Source organism: Bombus pascuorum, chromosome 1, assembly GCF_905332965.1.
Source record: "Bombus pascuorum chromosome 1, iyBomPasc1.1, whole genome shotgun sequence".
NCBI lineage: Eukaryota > Metazoa > Arthropoda > Insecta > Hymenoptera > Apidae > Bombus > Bombus pascuorum.
Window position 1 is genome coordinate 32,571,817 of NC_083488.1, and position 18,800 is coordinate 32,590,616.

At 34.2% G+C, this 18,800-nt stretch overlaps 2 protein-coding genes and 2 long non-coding RNA genes across 5 annotated transcripts in view; 2 read left to right on the forward strand and 2 right to left on the reverse strand.

Annotated features, from left to right (window-relative positions):
- LOC132911477 (uncharacterized) overlaps positions 1 to 8,557 on the forward strand; it is a 30,657-nt gene extending 22,100 nt beyond the window's left edge. The window contains exons 2-9 of the mRNA XM_060968132.1: positions 2,000 to 2,065; positions 2,235 to 2,335; positions 2,752 to 2,847; positions 5,961 to 6,086; positions 7,142 to 7,231; positions 7,366 to 7,445; positions 8,013 to 8,120; positions 8,190 to 8,557. Coding sequence (XP_060824115.1) covers positions 2,000 to 2,065; positions 2,235 to 2,335; positions 2,752 to 2,847; positions 5,961 to 6,086; positions 7,142 to 7,231; positions 7,366 to 7,445; positions 8,013 to 8,120; positions 8,190 to 8,357 — 835 coding nt within the window. The 3' untranslated portion in view covers positions 8,358 to 8,557. The remainder of the gene's footprint in view (positions 1 to 1,999; positions 2,066 to 2,234; positions 2,336 to 2,751; positions 2,848 to 5,960; positions 6,087 to 7,141; positions 7,232 to 7,365; positions 7,446 to 8,012; positions 8,121 to 8,189) is intronic.
- Positions 6,751 to 8,015, reverse strand: LOC132911611 (uncharacterized). The gene is made up of 2 exons (XR_009659053.1): positions 7,433 to 8,015; positions 6,751 to 7,326 (listed from the first exon to the last, which is right to left on the reverse strand). It is a non-coding gene; the product is annotated as an uncharacterized LOC132911611 (long non-coding RNA).
- A 40-nt stretch (positions 8,558 to 8,597) lies between the features above and the next one.
- On the reverse strand, positions 8,598 to 9,600 carry LOC132911594 (protein LLP homolog). The gene is made up of 3 exons (XM_060968295.1): positions 9,451 to 9,600; positions 9,038 to 9,212; positions 8,598 to 8,963 (listed from the first exon to the last, which is right to left on the reverse strand). The coding sequence occupies exons 2-3, from the start codon at positions 9,195 to 9,197 to the stop codon at positions 8,704 to 8,706; spliced, it is 420 nt and encodes a 139-aa protein (XP_060824278.1). The 5' UTR covers positions 9,198 to 9,212; positions 9,451 to 9,600; the 3' UTR covers positions 8,598 to 8,703.
- A 2,303-nt stretch (positions 9,601 to 11,903) lies between these two features.
- LOC132910625 (uncharacterized) lies at positions 11,904 to 17,822 on the forward strand. Of its 2 annotated transcripts, none has more exons than XR_009658804.1 (5): positions 11,904 to 12,094; positions 12,392 to 12,533; positions 12,632 to 12,919; positions 15,303 to 15,401; positions 15,996 to 17,822. It is a non-coding gene; the product is annotated as an uncharacterized LOC132910625 (long non-coding RNA). The 2 variants fall into 2 exon arrangements; XR_009658813.1 differs by having other exon boundaries at positions 16,016 to 17,094.
- Positions 17,823 to 18,800: the final 978 nt, after the last annotated feature.

Below are 18,800 nucleotides of genomic sequence, written 5' to 3' on the forward strand. Positions count from 1 at the left end.
CATGAATTAACGACAGCAACGACGATACCTACTTTCGTTACTAAATTCGGAACAACTATTTGTCTCAGTCTGTGACACTTTTAATCGAGTAACCTTCTTATTTGAACGACTTCTTCGCGCCCTTGGTATGTCTTTGCGACAAACAAAATGGCACACAGGGCAAGAAAAGTAGACGTCTCGCGATGCGAAGCACGTGGTTGGTGTTGCGACAGTAAATGTCGTGTCGCGTTTCAACGAACATGACAGCGACACAGCAAAATGCAATTTTCTCGCGAGTCGACGATGACGAAGTGGTTCCGCTGTGCGGGATCGGATCTCGTCGCCCAATCATGCGCGATTCGCGCGCGTTCGTGCGCACTGAATCGTCCCGTCCTCTCGCATTCGTGTAATTTCTAGTCGACATATCGAACCGTACAGAACAAGTAGCGAGATATCGGCGTTCGAAATTTTAACAGACCGATCTTCCACTTTTCATAGCGATTCAACGATGTTACATTCGAGGATTACACAGAAAGAACACGATATGTCATATTTTCCATTTTTCTATAGCGAAGCAGTTTTACCCGTTAACCGCATGGTTTCTTAACCGGAAGGTTGTACATGTAATTATAGAATAAAAAATTTTCTAAGAAAGATTAATTCCCGTGGAATATATTGGATATATCAAAGAACAAGAATAATATTTGCCTTTGGTTCAAAATGTAAATGTGACGGAGTGATTGATGACGGTGAAAATGAAAGTAATAGAGGCGAATGCTTGTTAACCGAGAACATCCTGTCAGCTAAGTAATTGTAGTTAAAACTGGTCGACGCTTTCGAGTGTAAAAGATACTCTGGGAAAGTCTCAATGTTCAATTACGGATGAACCTCGCGCGTTTATGTAAACCGAAGCGTCGTGTATCCTCTCTTTTATGTAAGTTCTACGCGAGATACTCAAGTACAAAGAGAAAGGAGCGCCTTCGATACTAAATATCATAGCTGTCATCGTATTATTTTTTGCATTTTAACAAGCAGACACTTAATATTCTTGAGCAAGACGATGTGGAATTTTTGTAATTTCCATTACACGTACTTAAGCTTTTATTACAAATATACACTACGATTTTCCAATAGAAATCTTGTCCTTGTCAGAAGAATCTTTCTGTCACCTTCGCGAATATATATAATAATAATATTCGCGATTATGTCGATGATCAAGTGTGCATACGATGTATTAGAAAAATCAATAAAAATGCAAAATCATAACAAAGTGCACGCGATTTACATGAGAAAGCTTTAGACGGTTAAATGAAATCGCGAAAATCAGTGGCTACAGCACAGGATGAAAATAATTCGCTGCTGAGTTCGTTCGAAATCATCTGAAACGAAATCATGGGTGTGTATCGGTCGATCAGTTTAACTGATTCCACTATAATAAAATCGATTACGATGCAAGTAATAACAGCTGTCAAAGAAGATTAGCTACAACGAAAGCTATCGAATAATCCCTTAGGACACGATAGCGATCATTCGACGTTCCTTTTACAATGTAGCCTCGCATTCGAAGCCTGTTACCCTCGCATTTATCGAATCGAAGCTTAAACGTACTCGTCGAAATTATCTTCACTGTATTTAACGTTTTTCATTTCCATATCGACTCGACGAGATGCAAATGAAGGCGCGTACCGTGTCGTATCGGCTGCGATCGCTATCAAAACAATCAATCGATTAATTTAATTTCGTCTTGTCACCGCTTGACAATGTGTTTGTATAGATGGCATAAATCTCAATAACAAATATAAAGCCACAGGGATTTGCGTGCTGGAAATACGTTAAGGGAGAGCTGGTCCTCGAATAATAAACGCTGTATGAAGTGTCATTTTCTTTCGTACGTTCAATTCCTGCAGCTCTTCGTACTAATAATATTATTATGCATTCTTTATTTTCTTGTTGCATAAAGGTATTCTTCTTATACTTTAAGAATTTCTTCTTATATGGAGATATTTTCCTTATGTTTTAGGAGACGAGTTTGTAGCAGATCAGTTCCCAACTCTGTCAATCATCATCATCGAAATGGACAAATTAGGTAAATTAAAAACGTTTCTGTAAAACGAGATGTTTCTTTATAGATTCTCGTAAATGTGTATTTATTTACTAAACATCGACATAAGCGATTCAAATATTTACATTTAAGATTATAACTGTTACGAAGAGAATTAGTACTATTTCGCACGATCAAGTCCGATTATTTTTAGGTATATTAATGTTATTAATGTTAAGACCGATTCATCTTCCGTTTTCTTGTGCTGTCCTGGATGGACACAGGCGACTCGCTTGAGTTTTGGATGTAATAAACGTGAGTAAACGATCATAGGCATTCTAAACATCTCCATAAAATGTTAACTTTATACGGATATAAAAGAATTGTCAAATTAATAAATCGAAATTTGTATTCTTGTAATTGAAGTTTATCGCTACGAATATTAGTTGACTATTAATTTATGGTACGTTTAAAAAAGTCATTTAATTTTGATAAATTTTCAGTTGGTTTTTGTTGGATTATTTAAATTACTAAAAATGGAATCCTTCATTGCAATAACGCATTCAATTGTTATTAAAAATGCGAAAAATAATAAGAAAAATTTGATGACTTGATTTGTCTAGATGTGAAATGTAGAACAAAAATCTTTTATGGACATGCAAGATATTTATTAGTCGATAACAAATAATTATGTATCAGGTTATCGGTACGTGAATTTAATTGCTTTTCAGCTACTTGCCCTTCCCCATGCTTAAACGGAGGTGTGTGTACCTCTCCTGGCAGGTGCACGTGTCCCAAAGGATTTACCGGCAACCAGTGCCAGACAGGTAATGTCTAACACGAATACAAATCGACTCTAAATTGTCATTCCGAATGCTAATCAACGTTACGTGTCTAACACCTTTTCTGCTTTACATTTTATTACCAACTTCGCCCTATTAACTTCCTTGCAGGCATGTCTTATTACAATTTCGCGTAACGACGTCTAAATTAAAATATCTTATATAAGTACCAACTATACTTTCATCGCAAAGATTAATATATTAAAAAAAAAAACAATGAGAATATTAAAAAATAATAATTACCAACTTCGCTCTATTAACTTTCTCGTAAGCATGTTTTGTTACAATTTCGCGTAACGACGTCTAAATTAAAATATCTTCTATAAATACCAACTATACTTTCATAGCAAAGATTTATATATTAAAAAAAACAGTGAGAATATTAAAAAATAATAATTACCAACTTCGCTCTATTAACTTCCTTGCAGGCATGTCTTGTTATAATTTCGCGTAACGACATCTAAATTAAAATATCTTATATAAGTACCAACTATACTTTCATCGCAAAGATTAATATATTAAAAAAAACAGTGAGAATATTAAAAAATAATAATTACCAACTTCGCTCTATTAACTTTCTTGCAGGCATGTCTTGTTACAATTATACCATAAATACCAACTATACTTTCATCGCAAAGATTAATATATTAAAAAAAACAGTGAGAATATTAAAAAATAATAATTACCAACTTCGCTCTATTAACTTTCTTGCAGGCATGTCTTGTTACAATTATACCATAAATACCAACTATACTTTCATCGCAAAGATTAATATATTTAAAAAAAAACAATGAGAATATTAAAAAATAAGAATCTTATAATTTTTTTCCCTAAAATTAACCTAAATTTGAATTTATTCTTTATTATTAACGTAAAACCAAATATTCTGATTCGAATGTCACTAGAACGAAGCATTTTCAAACGCTTCGAATCTCACGTTCAAATCTAAACTGCACAATTGCGAGCAACGTCCCTTGCTCCTTATTTAGGCGAGGCCCCGGGTGCCGTAGAAGTAAACGAACCTCCGTCAAGCTAACGATGCAAACAACGAGCGTCGTTAAATCGTAAAATATCCGTAATCGATATTCGCGGCTCGGAAACACGTCCTCGTAACCAGAATCGTTAGGCGTAATTAAATTGACGTAGGCCGATACGCAGGTCGATGGCATTGCGCGAATACCATGCCAACCAAACGTATTGTAGTGTCCAGCAGCTAGGCTGCTTTCGATAGATTTACGAGCGATTTCATTAAGCTATGCGGTCATTCTAATTACCAGGGCGAAGCGAGTCGTGTCGACGTGCCGCTCTCAATTCGATAGAAAAATCCTTTACAAGGAGTTTCAACACTCTCTAAGGAAATATCCTTGAAGCTTTCATAATTTTACGATAGAACGTATTGTTCAGCCCTACCATAGAGGAACAAAGAGAGGACAAATCTCAGGATCCAATCAGGATCCGTTCGTTTCTTTAAAATAGTTTTCTAGCTTCGAGAAATAATAATTGAAATACGATATTATTCTTATCAACGATAATTTTCTTATACTTGCATTAAATTATATATTGGGTTGGCAACTAAGTGATTGCGAATTTTGTCATTAACCCTAATGAAAAAATTCTTGGGTTTCTTCTCAACCTTACTTTCTCTTCTATTGGGTTGGCAACTAAGTGATTGCGAATTTTGTCATTAACCCCAATGAAAAAATTCTTGGGTTTCTTCTCAACCTTACTTTCTCTTCTATTGGGTTGGTAACTAAGTGATGGCGAATTTTGTCATTACCCCCAATGAAAAAATTCTTGGGTTTCTTCTCAACCTTACTTTCTCTTCTATTGGGTTGGTAACTAAGTGATTGCGAATTTTGTCATTACCCTCAATGAAAAAATTCTTAGGTTTCTTCTCAATCTTACTTTCTCTTCTATTGGGTTGGTAACTAAGTGATTGCGAATTTTGTCATTACTCCCAATGAAAAAATTCTTGGGTTTCTTCTCAACCTTACTTTCTCTTCTATTGGGTTGGCAACTAAGTGATGGCGAATTTTGTCATTAACCCCAATGAAAAAATTCTTGGGTTTCTTCTCAATCTTACTTTCTCTTCTATTGGGTTGGTAACTAAGTGATTGCAAATTTTGTCATTACCCCCAATGAAAAAATTCTTGGGTTTCTTCTCAATCTTACTTTCTCTTCTATTGGGTTGGTAACTAAGTGATTGCAAATTTTGTCATTACCCCTAATGAAAAAATTCTTGGGTTTCTTCTCAATCTTAATTTCTCTTCTATTGGGTTGGCAACTAAGTGATTGCAAATTTTGTCATTACCCCCAATGAAAAAATCCGCAATCACTTAGTTGCCAACCCAATAGAAGAGAAAGTAAGGTTGAGAAGAAACCCAAGAATTATAATAGAGCTAAGGAAAGAATATCTTATTTCTTTGGCAAAAATTTGGCGTATCATAGTTAGGTCCCTTGCAAGTTTAAAAAATATTGATTTTGATTAAAATTCAAACTGATCTATTCATTTTTCTATTCTACGCGTATATAGCATTTAATAGTGTATTATTAAAATTATTTGACATTGTAATATTACTTTAATACTATCATCGATCAAACAATAACTCAATATTAAACAAGTTAAATAGAAAAATTTGATCGCGTTTCACTTTCTACGATATAATATGCTATCAAAGCTATATGGAATATGCGAATAAAATGTGTCCTTCGTATAATTAAGCCGAAATGATTTATACAAATCTTAGACGTTGAAAGAGCACTCAATTTCCTTTATACTCGCCTCATTTTTTTAAGTCGATCAATGAGCAAGTTACTTTAAATGGCACGGATCCCCACCTTTCTCCACTTATCCTCGATCACTCACCAACTAAACGACCAATCTACATTGCCAGTAATTTATTCTGTAAAATCCTCGAGCTCATTTCGAGAAATTCATCGGTCCAACGAAAGGCAGCGTTTCATTGCGGAGAATTTGCGCAATACTACTGGCCGGAAATCGAAGGACTTCGCGATGGATCAGTCGGTAGCGTGCAGCTGTCACGTTTATGCAATTAATTTTTGCACGAATTAGCATAACTTGTCTACCAACGTTACAGACATCGACGAGTGCGTGACAGAGAAGCCCTGCGATCAACTTTGCAGAAACCTACCCGGAACCTACGAGTGCCACTGCAGACCCGGTTTCCAACTACAAAAAGACGGCCAGTCCTGTCGAAAGAATAGTGAGTAATCGTTGGAAAAATTCTACTCGACTGTCAAAGACGAATTTGTTTTCGAGATTTCTCGACAGTGACTAATATGCTACTGAGAAACACACGAACTAGCACTTTTCGACCAATTTACAAGCTGTCTATGAAACGTTACACATACGCTGCTAGCACCAGCGAATAACAAGTTTTTGAATGGCTTCTCGTTGTTCTCGTCCCATCGTAGGTTCTCGAATTTTAGATAAATCAACTACGATGTTATTTTTATCGAACGGACGATACCGTTTTGTCACATCGTTCCCATTGATCTTGAACTTCAGTGTCATCTACACGAGGTCTGACTATGTGAGAAGAAAAAGTTTGTCGATGGTCAAGTTCAAGATCGCTCGAAATTGGCTGAGCTTCAGAAAACAGACTGACATGTGGTAGATTGACCTAAATTTTAAGCTTGAGTGATTTTCAGCTTAAAATGTGACAAAGCCATTGCGTAATACAGGACACAGACGAAGAGTGTAAAAGTGTGACCTATTTAAATGAAAGTTTCAATCATAATTTTATTAGGAATAACTCTAGAGATTATATTACAAAAGAAGATTAAAAAAAAGATTGTATTCCTACAATCCTCCTGCTGTTTTAATATCCCTGACAATAAATATAATTCTTTTCCCTGATACAAATGTCAGTAATTTTGAACCATTTTTATTAATTTACTACATCCATTCTTACTATAATGGGATATCAAAGTATTATATTGTTTCCATCAGCTTTAATCATAAACTACAAATAGAATTAAAGCATCGCAATAAAGGCACTGCCACTTGCTCTATAAGGTAGAAAGAGGCGACCTTTGAATAAATTTATTACGAGATCAAATTTCTTTTCAAACAGTACGCAACAGTATGCAATAGCGTCAAGCGAAATGCTGCACATCGTAAACGTACATTACGTCTTCAGTATCAATATCTCGCAGTCTTACAAGAACCGGAAACAGCAATCCTCGTGCTAAACCTGAGGATCTGCTCGAGGATCAGATTACTTCCACTTTGATCATGCTTCCATTTCTTTTTCAGTCACCGAAGATACGGCGTTCGAGGCTCGAGACTTGGAGAATGATTTCCACGAAACAACAACGACGAAGCGTCCAGCGATCTCGTCGCATGGTTTGTAATTGTAAATTCCTCTGTTCTTTGCCTCTCTTTCTTCTTGCTCTCATTTCTCCAATATTATTTCCTTAAATGCAAGCATATTGTGAATTCTGTAGTTAAATGACAATATCAGAGACTCCCATTTACAGATACGGAAAACGAGGTGACTGACGATGACCTCGATCAGGACTATGAGATTATACTGAAAAGGCTTACCAAGCTCGAAAAGGTATGCCAGACAATGGCTTGCCATGTGTTATTTAACTTATAAGGGAGAGATACCCTCGCGAGACGATAGAAACGCGGATGCAGCAGGTTGAAGGATTTCCTTCTTATTGTAAAGTCTATTCCGATCGTTATGGGCATGTATCAATTATGTAGAAACTTGGAAAACAGTTTGATTCCAGTTTTGGTGTTAACGAAAAGGGAACTAGTTGGGGCTGATTTTCTAATATCTTGGAGATTTAAAGAATTCTTTGATATAAGTGCATTTGGTATGTTATAGTTCTTTTCAAACTTTTATTTTATTTATAAGCGGCTCTATTAAACCAACCAGCAAAGATGAATATTAATATTTTGTACAAGTAGGTAACGCTCAATAGTGTCTAAAGTTAAATACATTAAATACATTAGAATTTTTGAAGCAACATTCAAGAATAGATAATTCGCTAAAATAAAGAAAATTCAGATAAAAATAATTATAAATTTACGTGATAGAAGTAAAAGTCATGATCATGAAATGTTTGCATAATGAAATGATGTCATGTATTATATTTACTGCTTATTATATCCTTAGCAATTCGCAAAAGGGAAGAAGAGAGATACAGAAACGACGGACATGACTGTCAAAGTTGCATCTGTGGTTGAAACTATTAACGAAATGAAGAGATCTATCGAAAATGTGGTTAGTTACCACTTTATTAATGTCTCATAAAATATATACTTCTGTTTAAAAACGCAGTTCTGTTTATAGCAACTCATGCAGCAGGAGATATATCAAATGAGGAGCAAATTGAGAGAATACGAATTAGAGAGAAGAAAAATGCAACATTTAACAAGTAGAGTGGTGGAACTGGAAAATCGTTTAAGATTACGTTGCAGATCAGCGATACCAATGAACAATGGCTCGATGAAGTTTTAACGTCGCTATAGCGAAAGAAAAGTGTCAAAAACATTGGACATTGCCCATAGATGTAATATTTATGTGAAAAAATTGCATACTATCACTGCCATCTCTTTAGCTTTTATGATACTTTATTTAGTATAGTAGAATTTAGAATATAGTAGAATTCTAACTTAAATAATCATTATGATTATTTGTATTCAGCTTTATAATAAAATGGAAAAGAAACTTGAATGATGTTTGTTGATTCACATGACATAATTAATATAACATTTTACTATAATAATACAATTTACTTTTGTTACTTACTAATACAAAAATAAAGAACAGTATTGATCAATGCTACCAATTTTATATAGAAGATTTACTTTTGTTTCATTGCGATCCTCTGTCTCCTTGTTAACCTCTTATGTGGCTTTAAGTTTCCCTTTTGATTTTTTGCTCTACTCTTCTTGATCTTTACAATATTTCTTTTGTTCATCCATATAGGATAATTTCCATACTGATCCAACATTGTCTTTTTATTATATGTCCTTTTATTAGTGTCTATATCCATTTTTTCATCATCGGCTTTCGCTTTGTTGTTAGCTTTTCCACTTTCCTTTATTGTCTTGGCATCAACAACTTGAGAAAAATGTTAAAATCAATTGAAATCATTATGTAAAAATAGCAACATATTATGCAGAACTATGCCTTACCTGTAGCAATTTTTGATATTTCTGCCATTTCAACATCTTGTGCCTTATTCTCATCAATACCTAATGTCTTTTTTAATCTTTCTAATTCTTTTACTGCATAACGTTCCCTTTTAATTGCTCTACACTTCCTCTTCCATTTACTACGCAATGATTTTCCCATTTTGTTTTTATATATCTAAATCATAATCGTAATGGTAAATTATTTTTTATCTAAATAGTGATACATTATCCGAGTACCGAATATAGAATTCTAACTTTATCATTACAGATAAAATTAAATTTATTTTTAATGAACATAAGAATATTAAAAATGAACAACTGGATTGATGTTGAACATTTATTAATTAATAATACACATGAATTAATTTACTGTTTGAAAATTAAAAACAATTAATTGCACGAATAATACCTACTTTAAGAAATTGTATTCTCCCAAAAAATCTTCGTAAAAACTACTATATCACGTATTAAAAATCCGGAACACGTGGAATAATGTGACAGATTTCTAACAATCCTGACAATGGAAATTCTAACCTCAAATGTGTTTCAATTTCACTGCTAAGTGGCGATCTCTACAGGCCGATATTATAAAATAAAGTTATACAGCATGAACAATGTAAAAAATAGAACTAGAACTCAATGCACTAGAAACCGTTTTTACCACTTTAGTGTCATTTCCACTATTATCGATTCAGTATAGAATAAGACTGCAACGATAGATGGAATTAGAAGTAAATTTGACCATGAAATGTTAATAAATAACATAAAGGACAAAATATCTTATAATTGTCGAAAATCTATCCAAAAAATTTACTATGCTATAGATATAGATGATTTAGTATGCTATAGTATGCAAATTTCAAGGAATAATACTTTCTGATTTTTATGTATATCTTACTCAAAAATTCTGCATATGTATACTTTACAATTTTAGACTGTACAATTAATAATTGAGAGCACGGCTAATCAGTTTATAATATTTGTTATGTAATTCATAACTGTATCATAGCCATTATTCATAATGATACAGTACAATGTATTTATCAAATATTTAACACCGATTACCTATCTCTTGCCATGTGGAAATTGCTGTGAATACGAAGCTCCTCTATCCAAAAATACTTTTATTTTCAACCGCATCCTTTATACGTGTGTTTACAAAACGATCAATCATTTTTTCAATTACTAATATATTTTAGAGATTAACATTAAAACTATCGACGACTGAAATTTCTTTTTTGTTCTTATTTTTAATTTCTGCTTTACAATTTGTCCAGCTGGACATTTGATAAATTATTTTAATTTTATTACTAAATAGTTTGTTTATTTTATTTCTTCAATGAGGTCAGTGGGATGTTTTCTTCTTAGTCTTCTTTTTATAAATCATCCTTAAGCCAAGTTAAAAATATTCATAAATACTAAACAGATATAATTTCAGTAACAGATACTCTTATTAAAAAAGTGTTGAAAAATAAACCAACTTAGAACAGATCATCCACTCGAAATTATGAGTGGAACATTTTTTCTATCTTGTGACACTAATGTACCAGTAGATTTACATATAACATACAAAATTGTCAAAATAAACCGCAATGATTTATCATATGTACAATATCAATGTATTGATGAAAAAAAAAAAAAAATAGAAAAATGTTGTTTATATCTCGAAAACATACACGACAATAGAGTATTTTAATTATTTACGAAATACTAATACAAACTAATCAATATACTCATATTTAAGTATACGCAACAATAATAGCGGAAAACCCAGACAACCATGTTAGAGGTTGCTGATATATGACCACATCTGTGCAGTTATTTTCTAGCTACATCAGGTGATCTAAAAGGAAGAATATACTTCCACAATCCCAGTGTTAGTTAATTTCTGATTGGCTGATACGACAAAATTACTCTTCCAATCAGCGCCGCGCACGGAATTCAAATTTCGTATATCATTATACATATATTTAATTCCTGAAATTATGAAATTTAAGTATATATTTTTATCTTGTAGTTTCTTAAATGAAATATCTGCTTAAAAATTGGAAAAAATATTATTATATTTCGTGAAGTTTCTAATTTAATAGTTCTTTCTAATTTAAATATCAAATATGTATTTAATAATGAATATCGCGAAAGAGACTGAATTGACAGTGACATGACTAGTCGATCACATTACTGGTAAAGTTTACTTGACCAAATTTCGAATTTCTATTCGAACATGGAAATAAATATAATAGTTTTAAATCAATTGTCAAATAAATTGAGAATAAAAAATTTGATGTGTACTAGTATAAATTTTGAACACTGTAATGATATTTTTACGCAATTTTAAAAATGTTCTATTTACAAACTACAATATGAAATTTATTTATAGAATAATAAGTATATATAAATATTAAAAATATTAGAGTAATAGAATATTACATTTATAAAATATTTCAAGTTATATATACGTATGTGTATTTATACTTAGATACATGGAAGATAAACAGATAAGCAGGAAGGTAAACAGTATGGTAACCTTGGCTTGTTACTAGCATATGTTTGCTTTATACATACTCTACAATCATATACACATAATTTAACATAAATTTCTAATAATTTACATATTCTTACAATATTACTATTTATGATACACACATGGCCAGCTTTCTAACCACAACAAGAACTTTTCAAGCAATTATTCTATCCTTTGGTCAAACTTCTCGTAGAAAATTAAACTATTCACAAAATCATAGAAAGAAAAGTTTGCAAGTTTGCGATTCTTCGTGTTTTCCCCTGCATTACAAGCGTAACTGGAAGTATTTGTGTCAAGCTCCAGTTTCACTTGATCTCAAACGCGAAAATGCGTTGGCGTATTTTCATTATCCTTATCACGTTCTCAGTAGCAAACGATATTTAATTTAGATAAACACAGTTTCAAGAGGCATGCACACTGATAGATTTATTTATCAATGTACACGTAGCATAGTGACAAACCAGTTCTACCGAGAGTACAGCGTAAACGGAAACGTCGGTCAATTTCACGATTAACACTTTCTAAGTCACGACGTACGTCCACCGTTGGTATTTAGACGTTCTGATCTACTTTTCACCTCACTTGTAACATATTTATACGCGTTCAGTTTTCACGTGGTGACTCCTCGAACAACGCGTATCTCCTACCCCAATTATTATTTTGTGCATTCGTATAGATGCGCGATCTACATCTAGTGAAGTTTAATTTATAGCCCGCTGCGACATCTAGTAGTAAACCTACTATATCGAAGTCACAAAATTGTCTATAGAGAAATTTTTCTGTAAAGTGCATGTAGAGTATGACGTTAGACGCAGGTTATTATTTTTCAGTTGGCAGTGATTTGAAGCAAAAGATACAATTGCTTTTACCCAGAGTCTCGTCACGTTGAGGTTATCTTGGAAAATGTCGGGATTATGACAGATACTTTAGATAAATACATATATTTCTCATTTCTTCACATAAATTAATACGGTACGAAGAATTAAAGTAAATCTATTATCAATATTTTATTTCAAAACATATTCGATTCAATTAAAATTTTCACTTTCGTAATATGCGCTTGTCGTTAGATATGAATCAACTAGTACACGAAGATAAAAAGCAATTACACTGTGCAAGAAACGGAATCAAGACATGTAAACCCACTATCATCAAGAGAACTTTTATCAGGGAGTGATGTCGGTGTTGTATAAAGGCACGAAGTGACTCGTTAATGTAGTAATAGCCCAAAGCGAGACTGGAGTGCTCCGGTGTATGTACGTGGGCCGAGAGAGACCACTCTGTTTTTTCGCATTGTTGGCGCAAGTAGTTTGTTAACGGCGGATGTCGACGATGTCATCTTCAGGCTTTAACGAGGAGTAAGTAATACTTACGATCTCTCTAAGCGGTTTGCCCTGAACGACTTCCGTGCTACAAATTGTCAGAGATTTTGCGAGCTACGGCAATCTGATCCTTCTCCCTCGCGATGTTCTGTTTGTCGATAGCGATGCTCACGAAAATTGGTCTCGTTAGGTTGGTTTATGATTTGGCACAGTAGGTCGGTTAAAAACCTTGATTACGTCGTAAATTATGTTTTGGCGTGTATGATAAGAAACGTAGCTATGATAAATGACATTCCATTTGTCTTCCTTTGGAAAATTGTCTTAAACAGCTTTCTCTCCCTTCTTTGCAAAGTAACTAGCATATTCCACTATATAGTTATTACCTACTGATTGAAACATGTCAGTTGAAAGATACAAACCATTTTCAATAAACATTCAGCTATTAGTCAAATGTAAAATTCTCTATGTGAAATCTACGTTGATATTATCTTGTTATATGAAAATAGTTTCTAAAACAAAATATAGCATTTTTAATATTATTTTTTAGCTTGTTTAAGTTTCATACAATAACTTAAGTTTAAGTATCTGTATTAAATTTTAATGTTACATAACAGCTAACCAAATCCGCAGTCGATTATACTTAACAGCAAACGATAGGGAATTTAACGAGCAAAAAATTAGTGAGCGTGTAAAAAAATTGATGGATATTTCAGGTAGTAATAGAACAAAATCAACATCACGCCTGGCTGCATCAGGAAATTCTTGAAATTGATACCGGTAACGACTTCTAATTAAAACGTCACTCTCTGATTGGGTCATCTAAAAAGATTAACAAAGAGTTTAACAATTACACTATCGTCGACATGTACAGTTACGCAAATACTACATTTGGTCGCAGTGCCGACATAGAATATGATTAAACGTTCGAAACTTAATGTCTGACAGCAAGTAAACTATGATTACAAGGTTGAATTCACCATCTATCATATTGGAAATGAAGGAGATCATTTATAAAATTACACGGAAAGAGCTGTAGCTACAAATCAGCTAATCGAGTAATTAATAGCAAATGTTGGATACAAATTGCACCTTGAATAAATGCCCAAGAGATGTTCATTGACGATTGTAAAAAATAGTTAGAATTCCTACTTTCTTGAAACCTAAATCTTATGCTACCTAAATCCTTGTTTTGTTGAAAATATCTCTTTAAATTTCCATTTTCTATACCTAGATATTTCTACAACTTTCATTTCAACTTTAGTCGACTTCCTCCTTAGTTCTTATTACAAATCAAATCCTCCTTCTTCTTTTTATTTCCATTTCTCAGAATTGCTAATGGTTCGCTAATTTTTCAGCGACGTTGATTCTCGTTCGTCGAAAAATCGTTTATGCCGGATCGCCGAACCGCGAATAACGACAGGTTCGATGCACTTGAGTGCAACGGCCTTTGTCGTAATCGTGAATGCACTCTCTCCGTACATTCGTAGTGGCTGCTGGCCCCTTTTTCACGCGGAATCGCGAATCGTTTCGCTGCTCTATCGCTTTCAGTATCTAGCAACGAACGACTAAGAAAGAGACGAATGCGCGAAGTCTCGCTGAGCGCGCGAAACCTGGTTTCGTTTCTAGATCGCCGGTGCTTTCGTTTCAGTCGATTCTATGAGAATGTGAACCGCGATATGGCACAAGGACATTATGCTACACTGACCTCGTCTCCGTGTGACCCGCGCCGAATGGCTCGTAGAACCTACGTAACGTATTCATACTAGAGCGATGACGGAACTTGTTCGTCTCGTGATATGGTTAATAAAACACGTTTGATAGTGTTTCGTAGTATCTTATAGGAGTGGCGATTCGGATGAGTTATAATAGCGTGCCATGAAGAATCGTCGATTGTAAAGTTCCAGGAGATGAATTTTAGAAACTTCCTGTCAATATTATACGAATGTCTTAATTAGTAAAAGATGTATCTAGGAATTATAGGCGTAGCTGGGCTTTTCTACTATCCAATTTCTTCTATGTAGGTTTTTCTTTTTATAGAACATTTACATTTTTCATAGAACAAATTGTAACGTAACAGTGTTTGAGCCATGTTTTATTTTAGTTTCTGTTACTCGACGAGTGCAACTTTCGCGTGAACCCTTTCATTAGTTCATCCGTTTGAAAAACAATGGGAGAGCCAATTAAACTCGTTTAAGCTTTAGACGTGTATTATGTAAGAGCCTACGCGACCGAGGGTGGCTGCTGTCATTGTATTTCATGAATAGTCTTCCACAACGCTGAGCCATTTTTACAGCGCGTGCCATTGTCTCGAATGAATACAACGCGTCTGAAGCGTTAGAAGAATATAAAAACTATTTGTTTGAACGCGTCTAAAAAATGTATATTTAACTACAATTCGTTTTATCTTCTCCATTTTCAGAAGGAGCGAAAATTCTGAAGAAATATCAGATGATGTTTTCGTGGAGTCGGATGATAGCTTGGAACACCTTTCAGAGGATATAAAAAATTTCAGTCCGCAGTAAGTTTCTTATATTTATTTTCACTTATTACTGACTATTTGATGAAATTAAAAATTGACTTTCTCGTTCCTTGTTCATTCGTACAAATGCGTTAAATAAAAACGACAGAAAGCGAGACAAGATATTGATAAGATAACAAAATACACATTTCTAGAATTTCTAGAAAATACACATTGATATAGATATCTATTAAAGGAACGTCTAATTATAATTAGCTTTGCAGTTGTAGGAATGATTATAGTATTTATAGAATTATCAATTAAGTACATATTTTCGTAATTTCAATACAATTGTTGCTGACTGTTTTCAGTGTTTTCCTTCCAATTTTCTATTACGAACAAGGTTTCAAACATAAGTAAACGTCAAATGTTTTCATACATTGTGTTTAAAAGTGCAATTATCTTCGAATTAAGAAACTTCGCGGTATAACGCGTCAACGAAAGTCGTAAATTCTCGTTACGATACGATAATCGACGCCACGAATCAGCTGATTCTTTATTTCGGTTAAGATACTAGGGGTGGTTCGAATGATATTAATATTCAGTTAGCAATTTAAATATAACTCTTCATTTCCAACAACTTTTGAATACTAGAAAGTGTGTTTTCACCGAAGAGTTGTTAGCAAGAGAAGTTCGGTGACGGTGATGTTGGGGAGGAAAATTATTGATGGGTGTGCCTGGAATACAAGACAAGCGGATTCGTTGATGGGAATTTTCGTTAAGAAAGTGAGGGGAACGGACATCGCAGCCAATTAGATGAGGAAAAAACTGGTGGATAAAGATGCGTGTCAGCCGCTTCCGACCAAAAGTCGTTTTCCTATTCCTCCTATTTTCCTGGAATGAACAACCCTAAGGAACGTTACTACTTGAAAGATATCCGAGGGACCCAAGGGCCTTGATCGTAAAAAATGTTAAAATTTATGACGGTCCCTAGAGTTCCTGCAGGTCCCAAGAAGGATGATAAAAATTTGGTGCTCATCATGATCGAAGGATGGAGTATGGTTTACGTCACGGGGCATGACATTTGACATTATCTAAAAATATATATATTTTTTATCAGATTCTGTTCTTTTATGCTTCGTTTAAAATTTATTGCATCCACTAAAAACGATGATTATACCACCTACGTGTATTTTTTGTATACTACATATGTTCTTTTAAATTTTCCATAAATGTATAAAAATCCGTAATCTAAAAATAAAGATATTTCTGATGAAAACAAATACAACTCCAGAGTTGCTTGATTGTATTTCGCTGACAGTGAATGTGGTAATACGTACAAAACCTGCATGAATGTAAATAGCCAAAAATGCTTTGCGAAACGCGTTTTGTCTATGAAAGAATCTCTATCACTTGATATTCTTCAAACGTCTTTGCTGACGCGTTGCACCGGTACACCGTTCGCATACCTACTTATTTATGTCGCGCAACTTTCACTGATAACGAGAGCAACATTCCAGAAGCGGCGTCTTCTGAATATTTAGAGGGTATACGGGTTTTCCGTCGAAGTAGTCGCGTATAGAGGCAGTTACACGTGCGGACCTTCCTGCGAACGAGCGTGAAATCTTTTTGGCTTCCTGTTCTTTTTTCTCGTCGTCGCAACTTTGCCCCTACCTTGCATAATTTTAAAGATTCCTTCTGACCTGTGTCCCATTACACGCATTACGAATAATTGAGCGAACCGTGGTAACGGTGGCCTGTTCCTCTGCTAAAATACACGGCGGCTGTCGCGACAAGGAGAAAAACGGAATTGTAATGGGATATCGTCCTACCAAACTATAGTAAGTTTTTTCTTTGCTTTATCTTTCTTTTTGAGCCATCGTGTAATAGTTGTTTGCTGGTAAGACGGAAATTAACTAATTCTGTTCGGGGAGAATGTGAATTCAAACAACGCAATATATCGTTTCTTAAAAAATCTTACTTTATGCTGTGCAACGCTTGAACTACTAAAAATAAGCTAAATATATGTTTATTTTCAATATCCCTAATAATTATACCATTATATACGGAATAACTTTTTCATCCGTATTTTTACACGTATACATATTTTAATAAGCTTGGCAACATAACGTTTATCGATTAAGCGTAGGTAACGTCATAGATATAATTCGACAATTCCTGCTAATATATGTCCTTAAACTATCTATATATAATACCATTTGAAACAAGCGAAATAAAGTAAACAACGATCTCTGAACATTGATACGCTTATTCCTGTTTGGATTTAATATCAAGGAAACGAGGACTTTTTATTCGATACAGATCTTTCGAGTAAAATAATTTGTACGCGCGTACTGAATTAATTTCTACATTTTTCTCATATTCTTCCGCAACCTACTTCGGTTTTAATATAGCAATTTACATCACATTACAATTCTCATCGACGTCATACACGATATACATTTGGAATGAAATGCACTTTGCGTTTCAGTTTGTTCGCTGTACACCGTCAGTCTATTAGAGCAAAGTGCAATGCTCCAGCACGTACGCGTTAACCCGGTTTCGGTGTCATCAGTGTCATCGACGTGACAAGTAGGTCGTCGTGAGCCCGAGTTCCGTTGAGTTCCGTTGAGTTCCGTTTATTATCATTAGTCTCCCTAAATATTGTCTCCTCTGAGGTATGTACCTACAATTACTCGAATTTACTCTTTCTCGATTTTTCGTTGCATCGATGTCAGTGCTATCGTTGGAAAAAATATGAAGCGCCTTTAAGGTAGACAAATTAACAAAGATATTTAAAAGTGTTGTGATTATCTGATAGAGGATCGCGTGGATGAATGTGTAATAGCAATATATTTGAGTATAAGTTTTTTTTTTTTTTATTTTATTTTATTTTGGTTTTTACAATTTGTCCTGAAGGACATTTGGTAAAGTGTTATATCTCATTGGTAAATAAAAAAAAAAAAAAAATAAAATAAATATAGCACGTGGGTGGCTACCCTCAGCGGGGTGCCAGCTTCGTGTTTTCTAAGTTATATCTTTTATGTTGAGTATAAGTGTAGGAATAAGTATAAATGCAGCGTTACGTTACAACACAGCTCCGAAGCCATGGGCCTATGTGTATTTATTTAATTACGAAAACTGGCCTGTCTATACCTCTGCACTAACCTAACCACAACCTAACACCAATGTATGCAAGGCATGTTTCTGAAAAGGCTATGAGGCTGAAAGGCCCTTCTTATTGATTTAATGTTAGATAATACACAATGGCTTCGAAGGCCAGGTAAACTAAAGAATAGTACTGATGTAGAGTTTTCTTGGAAGTGCGGTTTACTTCAACAAAAAGCAAAGCGTCACTGTATGCTACGGACTTTTATATATCGTAATATCCTGAAAAAACAGTTGAGAATTCCGATGAACTACAGATGGGGAAAAGATAAAAGGTACCTAACGAGCAGA

Bases quoted from the DNA above. Each gene is read 5' to 3' on its own strand.
- LOC132911594 (XM_060968295.1), bottom strand. From the start codon at position 9,197: ATGGGAAAATCATTGCGTAGTAAATGGAAGAGGAAGTGTAGAGCAATT. The intron at 8,964-9,037 runs GTAAGGCATAGT...ATTTTTCTCAAG, and splicing joins AATATCAAAAATTGCTACAG to TTGTTGATGCCAAGACAATA.